This window comes from Fulmarus glacialis, unplaced genomic scaffold (assembly GCF_000690835.1).
Source record: "Fulmarus glacialis isolate BGI_N327 unplaced genomic scaffold, ASM69083v1 scaffold41299, whole genome shotgun sequence".
In the NCBI taxonomy this organism is placed as follows: domain Eukaryota; kingdom Metazoa; phylum Chordata; class Aves; order Procellariiformes; family Procellariidae; genus Fulmarus; species Fulmarus glacialis.
Genome location: NW_009233330.1, coordinates 23,114 through 35,510, shown reverse-complemented (window position 1 = coordinate 35,510; position 12,397 = coordinate 23,114). Strand labels below are relative to the sequence as shown.

Below are 12,397 nucleotides of genomic sequence, written 5' to 3'. Positions count from 1 at the left end.
ATATCACCCCACTGCTGAAAAACACAGGCCCAACTGTGTAGGAACTCTTTGAAAAAAAAAAAAGATAGTATGAAGTCTTCACCTACAGCATCTACTTTTTAAAATGCAGTATTTCTGGAATCTTGTTATAGCTGTCTGGCTAACAGCTGCTTAACTGAACACCTGTTACTGCACTTAGATGAAAACCTAACTCGAAGGTCTGCCCATGGCCACAGAAACTGAAGGAGTGACTGAAGCGATCGGCAATGCAGCCATTCAAATGTCTTCAGGGAGGTCTACTGACAGCCTCTATTACAGCCACACGAGCTTGAGGAATCTGGAGTACCTTGTTCTCATTTCAAGCTAAGCATAACGCCTGACTCAAGCCATGTAACAGCATGTGATGACTTCTGCTTGGAAAATGAGACACTCGGGCAGATGAGAGCAGGGCAGGAAGGCTCAATGTTAGAATTCCCATAGATCCAGCAGCACACACTACTTACTTAGAGACTGTGCTCCTCATTTAATACCATCCACATGCTTTTGTGAAAGATGGAGTCTGTTTTGATTGCCAGGAACTGTTGCATCAAAAGTATTTGAAGATTGTGCAAGATTAAGAGCATTAAATTACGCTCAACGTGCTAATCTGTTTTTACTTATAGTCAGTAGAAAGATATGTTAACACATTAAAAAATTCTGCTAGTATCTTAGAATTCAATTAAAATTATCTTCATTAAACAGCTCTGAGATCTGTGGAAAAAAGGGAGTTATTCAAACACTTAGCATAATAAGCAAGTTATTGTTAATGTAACATTCTGAAGAAAAACTCTGCAAACCATGTTGAACATTAAAAGGCGAATGCAAAAGCAAAAATACACCATATAGACCATAGCTGCAAGGTGGAGATAACATGCTCTGATAACATCAGGATGGACTGCAGGAGAACGACCAAGAACCTTATCAAAAAAGGTTACATTTACATAGTGAATACTATAGCAAGGCATAATGACCAGAAGAAAGCTGTTGGCTTGCAAATTTCTTTTTTGTTTTGTTTTTAATTAACTTTAAAATAGGCTGGTTAATATCTCATTATGCATCAAGGACCAAATGGCTCTTCAAGCCGCTTTCCAACGAAGAGGACGGGAAGTTTGTTCTGTGCTTATCAGGCAGAAGAAAAGCAATGCTCCCGAAAGAAGTATCATTAATGAACAATGTAAGAAAGAAAGAAAACTAAGGATGTTTTTATCCTTGCAGGTTTCCCTGTGGATCTTTAGTGCTAGTGACTTTTTTTCACATGAGAAATATGGCACCATATCACACTCCATCTGAACAGCATGCCCCAAATTATCTTTATTTAATATCTCATTTGCTATTTGTTATTAATTTGAGCTTTCCAGCACATTAAAAAGTGCTCCTCTTCCTTTAACATCAACTGCAGAAAGTGGTTGCTAGCATGAATGCTTCTCAGGAGGTTGTAAGATTGTGAAACAACAAAACAGAAAAAGGGGAAAATAGGAGAACTGGTAAATAAGAGTATGAAAACAATTCTAGAATTGTCATATAAAGTAAAATCTTTCTGTAAATGTCCTAACAAAATAGCCATTCAGCAGCACCATGCCTCCTTCCCAAAGGAGTTTGAGCTTAACAGGAAAGGCGGAAGCAAAGAAATAAGACATTCATATTTTAAAAATTCTGTTAGGTATGCTAAAAATAATCATTAAAACCAATTCTTTTAAGATTGTGCAGTTTCTCAACATAACAATATGAAGTGAATAAAGCTAAAAACAAAATACAACACATCTGTCACGTCACACGTGAAGGACATGTCCAATTCTGTGGCCACTGCGCCTCACATTCTTCCCCCATGACACCTGTACCCCAGAACTGAATAGTACAGCACAACAGCCTCTGATTTACTTTGGGGAGCTCCCACACCTGATGAAATCACCCAGCTGCAGTGGAGATGAGCTCATAAAGCACAAGAGAGGCTGGAGGAGAGGACTATACAAAGTGCCTCTCTCCTAGCAAGGCTTTACACCAGGAGAAGTTCAATTACAAGACATTTCCCTGGTGCCTGTTTGTGCCAGTGATTCCCATATACCCTTACACGTAGCCTATAAAATAAAATATATTTGAAGTGTCAATTGCTCTTTGGGTCAAATTTCTAACAAAAGATGAAAATTTTGAGAAAAAAAGAAATGAGATCATGACTACTGTGTGGGTGACTGAGCAAGAATTGCAACAGAGCTCCCTGGCAAAGGCATACTTTTCTGACACAGCCACTAAACTCTGTACCATAACCACAGGCACTGGACACTTAGTGGGGAAAAAAAGAAAAATACAGAATCATAGAGTAGTTTGCACTGAAAGGGACCTTTAAAGGTCATCTAGTCCAACCCCCCTGCCATGGGCAGGGACATCTTCAACTAGATCAGGTTGCTCAGAGCCCTGTTCAACCTGACCTTGAATGTTTCCAGGGATGGGGCACCTACCACCTCTCTGGGCAACCTGTGCCAGTGTTGTAAAAAATTTCTTCCTTGTATCTAGGCTAAAACTACCCTCTTCTAGTTTAAAACCATTCCCCCTTGTCCTGTCGCAACAGGCCCTGCTAAAAAGTTTGTCCCCATCTTTCTTATAAGCCCCCTTTAGGTACTGAAAGGCTGCAATAAGGTCTCCCTGAAGCCTCCTCTTCTCCAGGCTGAATAACCCCAACTCTCTCAGCCTTTCTTCACAGGACAGGCGTTCCACCCCCCGTGATCATTTTTGTGGCCCTCCTCTGGGCCTGCTCCAAGTTTCTTTGCATGGTATAAGGTTCTCAAACAGTGAAGTACTTACATGCAAGGCAGAAGGATCTGGCAAAAATTCAGCATCCTCTCCAAAGATAAAATCTGGTGGTAGGTCAGGATAGTGAGCATTGAAAATTATATCCCCTGAAAAGTAATAAATGAAAACACTGTTTGTACTTTTATGCATGTGCTTGTAAATAAATAAATAAAAAAAAATTGTACATATGATACACATTTTTAACACAAAATTTGATAGCTATATTAAATATATTTCATGTATATATCCATAAAATTTTTACAAAAATTCACACGCAAGATAAGCATCAGATGTTTTGGGGGATGAAGTCAAATTCCTGAGGCACAGCTTCTTCCTCCTCTGCAAGCAATGAAACATGAAATACATTATTGCTTCGTACCTCAAATGGCAATTCAAACACTATTGAGGGTTGCCTCAAAGCACCGAGTTAGAAAAGTAATCTTGTTTTAAAAAAGTACCACATTTAGATTGCTGTGTTTTGCATATTAAGTCAAAGTCAAATACAAGCTTTAAGATCAGGATTTTCAAAATAGTGGAGCTTTTAAAACTTAGTAGCACTTACTCCCTCTCCTCCTCACCACCCACAACTCTTCGAAGGAAGAATCACAGTTCAATAGCAACCATGCCAACTATCCAAATTCTGGCCAAGAGAAATGCAGTATTACGCATTTAAATGGAGAGATTAAATTAACTAAAAATATAAAACTTCATCACAGCTTGGCACTGAGTTCTTATCTTGCCAGTGTCATAAGATATACAATTAATTACTGATGTGATAGTTCAAAGAAATTTGGGTTGTATTATTTAACTAGTAAACATTCTTGAGAGTTCATATAGGTCAAGAGGCGGTCATCTGCACGTGAGCTCTTAAAAAAACACCCACAATTCAAGGAAAAAAAAAAGTATCTAGCATTACTTTTCTATCTCCCAATCACTCCTTCCTCTTTATAAAGATATGAAAGAATAACTCTGACCTTTTGCATAAAGCATATTTGTGAGGTAGCAGGCATTAGAAGAAAGAAGCCAGTGCCTATTATGTGTTACCACTTGTTCAGAGAAAGTTAAACCACTTTTTATTTTTTCAAAAATTATGAATGCAGAACCAGAGAAAAGCATTAGCTGAACAAATCTTACAAAGCCACATCACTGGCTCAGTGATATCACCATCTCAAGACATTCAACGTGGCAGTTTTAATTGCTAATATTTTGTAAACTTATCTTGGCTCTAGCTGGAAGCAAGGATGCTGTAAAGATTAATTTGCAGAGGATGAGGACTCATGACCAAGAAGCCAACGGCCAGTCTGGGGTAGGTACCCTCTACAGTATTGCTCCAAATCATGAACTTGCTCATCATGCGACTTAGTAGAGCACAGTGTGGGTTTCTCCTGTCTGCACTCCCACCTTCCTTTGACAAATGTCAGGAGCATGTGTAAGTATGGGGTGCAGGAAAGAGAAGAGGTCTGCCAGTTAAAATATCCAACACAGTCAACATAAAATCAACCCTTTATTTCATTAAAAGAAGAACAAAACAGGCACCAATCCTAGAGGAAACTGCATAAAATTGCAACAGGAAATGCACCTATATTAAGCAAGAGAAAATAATTACTAGACTGCCTAAGCTGTAATACAGCAAGAAGAATTGAGAAAAGTTGATGTTCACTACACTGGATAGTTCCTATGCTGCCATAACTCAATGCTTTTCTTCATATTTACTAGAGTTAAAAGGTCACATATGGCTCCTTACAACAACCCCACCAATTTCCACATACAGAGCAGGCAACTCTTGAGGTTCTATGTTGAAGGAGATAGCACCTTTATACGTTCTTTGGCTGTCCTTTGCTTCATAGATAAAGAGGTGTGTTATGAATAACTCAGAACATAGCACAATGAAAAAGCTTGGCCTGTGACTTAGGTAGCCCAATGCTACTCTGACGGAAAGAATTGTATCTGTGTTTTTACCATATTCTTATGTGATGCTAACTAACTCATTTAACACACTTTTCATATTGCAGTTGCTAGTTGCATGCTTTTCATTCTCTGCATTCCTCGCTTTAACAGAGTACACATAGCTACAACTCAGCTCACTACGAGCTGCACTCCAACTACATAGATACTACAAAAGGCTGCTTAGAATAAAAGAAGGATCAAAATAACTGCATATTTTTATATTATACCTCCATATTTGATTAGTGAAAAAGTATTACAGAACCTTACATCACGAGGTGACTCCAAGACTCTGCTTAGAGTAAAGAGATTGGCAATAAACTGTATTCACCTCTGCAAGCTCCACATTAACAGCTGAACCTTGGGAAAGCTGTGACAGTAGGTGCAATGTGAAGGTTCAAGCAGGTACAAACTTTTTTTCCCCAGTGTTTTCAGTTCTACAGCAACATGAAGTGAAGAGAACTCACAGCAGCTCCCAGAACATCACCATATGCAGTGCTCAAGTATGACAGAAAATTCAAATTGGCATTATTAGTTCAACATGCTAGGTAGTAAACTTTTACAACTTGGGGTTCAGGTCAGCTGCATATCCCAGTGCAGTGACTCCTGCTGTGGGACCAGCGCCAACAGCTGGAGACAGTACCCTCTTCGACCACTCAAGTGTGACATGTGGCCACACCGAGGTCAGGCACATCACAGCTGCAGCTGGCCAAACCGATCTATTACTCCTCTCACAGGCTCACAGTTCTTCTTTACTACCTTCTGTCACACTCCTTCTTCCATTAAGTATTAGTGGCATATCACTCCTTATCCACAGTGAGTTACAAACTATGCAGATATTTTGGTTTAAAAAGTTTTCATGACCTACTGATATCAAAGAACTATTCAGTACAAGGGACAGAATCCAGAGTCAGAATTAACATTGTGATATTTGATTTTCTGTTACTATTACTTATAATTGCTTAATTGCTTCTACTTGCCCAGGGTAAACATGCCTCAAATTGAAACTCCCAAGTCCCGTTAGTAAAAGTTATTTTGAGAGCCAATATATCAGCATCAAAGCCAATGTGTATCACAAGATTATTTTTCTCTATAGTATAGTCATTTTCCAAAAGTCTATACAGTACATGGCTGAAGGGTTCTCCAGGCTTCAAAATAAAACTATTATTTCAGTGCCTGTTAATCATTCAATCACAAACCCTAGTGCTGAGACCATACTCAAAACATTTTACAACCCATGGAACCTAAAAAATCATGCTGTTGTCCTTATTTTCTAACTAAACCAGAAACATATAATTTAATGAATCATTAACACTCTCCTTCCTAAGTGTGTTAGGTGTTTTTAACCAAATATAAACCCTAATTTATTCTGCTACAATCAAACCTCACACAGGTTAGGCGACAATTAATAAAGACAAAAAAGTTCAGAACAAACTTGTGTTTCCACTTCAATGTAAACAGTTAGAAAAGAGCAGTGCTTCTCTACCATCCGTGGTTTTCAGTCCGTCAGTTAAATACAGTGTCTTACTATTGAAGATAAGATCTAACCTTAGAACAATTTTTTCACATATTTAAAAAGGGAAAAAAGCATCCCCTCAGTTAAATCTTATTCTAGGAAGTCTCACTTCTGCCATGAATCCAAAGACATTCATCTAGTTGCTAAAAGGAAAGAAAAAAAGAACCTTTTTTTTGAACCATATCAGACATTCACCCATGCGACCCCTGGTCTCTGTAACTTTTCTGCTCCATCCTCTCCCCTTCCATATAGTTTCTCTTATGCCTTGCTTAATTTGCCATAGTAGGACAGAAAAAGTAACACCTTTGACTCTAGAAAGCTTAGGTACCAAGGAATGAGTTTGCCCTATTCGCAACCATGAGCATGAGCTATTTTCCTAAGTTATATATTCTCAACAAAAATATACTATTACAAAGATTAAGGGAATCAATCCTAAATCTGAGTTTTGTTCTTGTTAAATATCACAAACAAGAGAAATTAAAACTGCAATTAACAGTTTGCTTGGCAGGGCTATGATACATAAATAAAAAACGCTTCTTTACACTCAAGTAAAAGGTATTTAAACAATCCCCCACATAAATAAAAAACGCTTCTTTACACTCAAGTAAAAGGTATTTAAACAATCACAAAGGTATTTAAACAACACAACAGCAAATCTGGTTTTACTTCACATAAATACTAACACTAGTCTCTGCAGTGAGCTTACAAAATATAAGGTATTAAATATTTTGAATCACCAGCTACCAGTTTGTCCTGACCTAGTAGAAATATCAATTTTTTTAACAGCTACTTTATTTAATACTTACATGATATTACCTGTGGCTTACCCTCTTCAAATATAATTGTGCTGGGGTAAAAACAAAATTTTCAACCAATAAAGGCATTTGCAAAATTATTGTGCTTAGAGTTTGAGAATGGTTACCATTTTAATTTTGAAAGCAAAACCACCAAAAAAATCAATATGGCCCTGCATTCTCTCCCCTTCTCACCTAAATGAAACAAATACCCTTTTCCCTGCATCTCCAGCACTTGAGTATGTAGTTCCTCAGATGTTTCAACTGTTTGCCCTTATTTGTTGACAAAAGGCAAACTGTGTGGCGTTCCACAGCGCTATTGACCATGACCACGTGTAGGAACAATGAAGCAAAACCTTCACACTCAGACCATGTTTATCTCATTTCTGTAAATACACTAGCCAATAATTACTTCAGTGGAATTACATTTCCAATTAAATACTACTACAGAATTTAAAATTACTTCAATAAAATTAAAGCCATGGAGTCAAAGATAAATTTAGAAGAAAAAGGATGTATTATACATCTTTTGCTTTTCATTATCCAAAAATATTACTTTCTCTTCCTTTTCTCTCCTCGGGCAAACAGCATTAAACTTTGAAATATTTTACTTCAGAGGATTTCAAAGGAAAAATTAATATGCTCTCAATAGACAAAAAGATAGAAATATTAATACTTAAATCTATAATTTCTTTTAACACACACACACACTCTCTCTCTCTCTCTCTCTCTCTCTTGTTTTCTCATCTATCAAAATGCATAAGCAAGTCCAACAAAGTGGTAAGGACTGACTACAAGCAAGATAGGTCTAACTCTGAAACTGAGAAATTTCTTAAATCCTTACAGTTGCGTTCTATTGGCCTATATACAGTTCTTCCTCTCCCGATAACTTCATTTTTGGGGTATTTTTCTTTCTTTTTTTAACCATACTGTAAATTTGGTAGTACTGAAAGATGTTGTACTGAGAGTGCCACAGCATTAACATCCCTGATTACCTAAAGGCGGCAAAATTAGGAAGCACCATATCAGTTAACTTCCTAAACTCTACTTTTGAAAGGATATCTATACTCTTTATCTATATCTATATTCTTCAGCTTTTTCTTCAGCTTCTCAGAATTTCTAAGTCAGCACTAAGTATGTAGAATAAACGTGTGCCCACTTGGCTTTTAAGAAACAAACAAAAAATCCAAATGCAACTTGATCATGAAATGCATTCACAGGTAATAGGGAACAGCGTTGACGCAAGTGACCAATCCTATATGCAGGTTGTTTAGTGAAGTCAGAAATATTCCTGAAGCTTAGAGACAACATCTGGTAGCAAGAGGACAGGATGCTTTTGAGCTTCATTTCTAACTTCACATATGAATCAAGGTTATCAGAAAAGGAAAGGCAGAAAAGTCAGTATTGAAGACTCCAAGACATCTCCTAATAGGAAGACAATTCGAAAAAAAGGTATTTGTTTGCATTCTCTGTACCTCTGTGACACTCCAGAAGAAATCCTAGCTACTCCACTACATGCAAAGCTGTAAAGGACCCAGTCTCCATGAGCTTGGTTCAGTTGTTTAACCAAGTTGTTTAGTGTCATTTGAAATGCCTCAGGGCACATTTATGACAGCTATGACACAAAGTTTTCCAGAGAGACCAGTGCCCTTTAGGTCAGCAGCTGAAAAGGCCAAACAAGATACCCTAGGGAACCTCAAACAGAGTTAGACACCTATAGTTAAGCAAGTGAATCAAGTCCCGCTTTTGCAATAAAAGAAAAAAGATACAGGAAAGATTTGAGGATGATTATTTGGTTCTTGGGCAAAGGGTTGCAGGTGTCGTTTTTTTTTTTCCCTTTAACTTCAACTGACATGCTGCTGTAGGAGAAAAAAAAAAAAAGAGGTGTAAGACTGCGTACAGAAAGGGAAATTATGTTCTGTTGTAGAGTGGGCAAATCTGCAAAAATGGAGTAAGCGTAAATGAGCTGGATCCCAAGCTGAATAAGAAGGCAGCAGGACAACCTTAGTTACTTGCTCTTCTGTAGCTGGGCAAATGCTTTTTCAAAAATTTCAGTACTAGAATTGAAGCGGACAAAGATGAGAACAACAGATAATACAAGAAAGGAGAAGATATTGGTAGAAATTAAAGACAGGCAACTGGAGAAGTTATAACAAAGACACTGGGTAGGTGAGAAAAGGAAAGGTGAAAGTGAAGGACAAACACATTCAAGCAAATGGACTGCAGACCATCACAGTAACTGCAACCCGAACAGGAGAAGAAAGCAGGAAAGAGCAAAGTAGGAAGGCATATGGTAATACCAATGCGGAGGCCTAACCTAAAACCTTTTAAATCTCTGTAAGTCCACACTTGTACATAGATACTTGCAAGGTCACTTCTCTTGATGCAGAAGTATACTATTTAAGACTTATACCTGCAAAAACTTCTGTCATTTACTTGCTCAAGGGAAGTCTAGTACATAAGGAAAAGTGTCAAAAAAACCCAAACAAACAACAAAAACAAACAACCCAAGTGAGAGGAAAATTATTATTTAAAAGGGGAAAATGTTGTTGTAAACTTTGTATTCTAGAAAGAGATAAATGGAATAAAAAGACTAGACTCTCTCTCGACGTTTCCCGTTAGGCACGTTCATTAGATAACGAACAGGTTACCGAAGCAAGAAGATTCACTACTCCGGCCACATAAAGCAAGACCCAGCAAAACTTCAGAAAACATAGTGCCCAGAAAAATCTTTGGTACTTTGCATGACCCAGCAAAAAGACACTTTGCATGCAGGTAATGATATCACCTAAATATAATCCGAATTACAGCAACCAAAAAGTCCTTTCCATAAGAGCCTCAACTAAACCACCACCTGTGCAAAATAACCTAATGGTGCACAGAAGACCGACACATGCATTGCAGCAACCTAGTTATGAGAACCTTAAATCCTACAATAACTTGTAAAACCATTTTTACAATTGTTTATTGGCACAGTAAACAAGTGTTTAGCAAACAAATTTGCAAAGCAGCTTTTAAAAGGGCAACAAAGAGGTCAGGTATTTATCATTTTGTTTGTTTCTAATTACTTCCTTAAAGTAGAAAGCCACAGGAAGACTAGATGAACTTACTGAAAGAGTTCCATCACAGGAATAAAAGCAGATGAAATTCTGTACAGTATATTATGGGCTATATTTTTAGACTAGTTAGGCAGCAAAATTGTGATTTGCCCTTCTAAGGGGCCTCTGAGGCCTATAACTAAAATGAGTAAGAAGCTAAGAAACACAAATCAGAAGCAAAAAAAGAAAACTAAGCTTCAAACGAGACAAAAGAAACGTTCTTCAGGATCAAGGAAACCGAAGTGGTGGCAGTAGAACCCAGAGCTGTAATCCACTCACATAAAAACAGTGAAAATCAGACAGAAGATGAAAATACTAGAGTTCAAGAGGCTACAGAGAACAGTAGCATCGCAAGGGCAACACATTGTTTAATCACTGTGAAATTCCAGATGACAGCACTCAAGGACAGAGAGGGAGGGAGGCATCAGTGCCTGAAAAAGAAAATGTGAAGAGCACAGGCAAAAAAAAAAAAAAAAAAAGTCAGGCTCTCTGAGTAGCAAGTAGTGAAAGCTTTAGTGAAAAAGGAAAACGAAAACCAAGAGATTCCAGGGTTTGCTGAAACAAAATTGCAATGACCAAGGAATTGATTCTTAATGGTGTATTTTAATTATTAACATTATTCAATAAAGACTATTACAGCTTATAACCTCTTATCCTGACAATTTTCATTAAGAAAGACATCTGCCTTGATGTTTTAGCAAGGAAGACCAATATGTCTGCAAGAGTTACAAAACACTTCATCACAAAATACACAAATACTTTTTCCAGAAAGGATAACGAACTTTACTCAGCAGATACGGCTGTCCAGTTAGCAACAAAGGACAGCTCCACATACCACTTAGAATAAGTTTTGTCCTTGGAACACAGATTCAACCTCTTACAGGATATTAGACAGTCTTCTTGGGAGTTAAAACTCCTATTAAGAGCTTTGAAAAATTGAAATATAAAGAAAAGCACTGATTTTAAAGTAGCAGCATTGAGTGCTGGATGAACTAATAAAAACAATACAGCTGTTTCAGATTTTAACTGAAAGTCTAGCAAGAGTAGGCTCAAGTTTTCCAACCGTTGTGGCCACGAAAACACAAAATTTATGGTTTTCCTTACAGAAGAGAATAAAGTAAAAGTGTCTCTCTGAAAGCACCATTTAAAAATTTCTGAAACACAGTGGAAGACATTTAGTATGACAAATTAATTTATCTCCGACACTGACATAATATTTTCTCCGGCATAAAACTGTGGATATCTCCAAGGTCTCCAAGGTTCCTGGCTGCAGCTGAGTAACTGTTCAGTGTAATATTCCAGCAGCTCAGAACACATGCAAGAGTAAGGTGCACATGACATCTGAAAAAAAAAAGATTAAATAGCTAACTGTGTCTCAAGAAAATGTACTAAAATTACCAACAAGCCATTCTTAACTCACAGGATGTTTGACCTTACCGAACCCAATAAAACAACTATTTTACACTACAGGTAGTCAGCCACTGCATTGCCTGCAAGTACCCTTTCCCCTTTTTCAAAAAACAGTGAACTTCCTGGTCTTTTGGAAAACAGGACTGTGACTATGCAGTTATACTTCTCTAAAGCATACGAACAGTTTTCAACACACTAGGATTCATACCAGGGTATTTGTACAGTGGCAGCGGTTATGATTGATGATATGCAAAGATCTGATCTGTTGCAAAGAGGATGTAACACAAACCACAAAGGAACTACACACTTCAGCCTGTATTGGGCACCACAAAATGAAGACCATACACTGAAGATCCTGAACATTTTCAGCCAATCTTCTTATTCTGGCAGATTTCGCAACCTTCCTTTGCAGAAATATTCTGCCCTTGAAAGATAACATATCTAGCAACAGCCTACAACAAAGTATCTACAAATCTCTGGTTGCACACCATGGCCGTCTTCCCCTGCCATCATTACAGATCTAAACACAAAATTATTAAAGCTTTCTTGAATATGCCCACATCACTATTTATTCCACATGCTGTGAGACTGAACGATGCACAGCATTTTCAAAAATGTAATGCTGAAATGCGGAGGATTATTATTACTTGAATTCACTGCTATTATTAGGTACCCCTGGAGAAGATACACTTCTTTACACCACTTTCATTTGGTCATGTTAAAATATATAGCATCATTAAATTGTGTAGTTTGGGTTTTATGAAGGTGGAGAAGAGCACTAGCATTATAGCCGTTTTGTTTAATTGCTTATGTGATATTCAAAATATAAGAAC

The 12,397-nt window shown here is 37.5% G+C and overlaps 1 protein-coding gene across 1 annotated transcript in view; it reads right to left on the bottom strand.

Moving 5' to 3' along the window:
* The window catches only part of BRE (brain and reproductive organ-expressed (TNFRSF1A modulator)), a gene marked incomplete at its 3' end in the record, with an annotated part of 55,458 nt that overhangs the window by 22,912 nt on the left and 20,149 nt on the right, over positions 1–12,397 (bottom strand). The window contains exon 3 of the mRNA XM_009585290.1: positions 2,815–2,909. Within this exon, the coding sequence (XP_009583585.1) occupies positions 2,815–2,909 (95 nt within the window). The remainder of the gene's footprint in view (positions 1–2,814; positions 2,910–12,397) is intronic.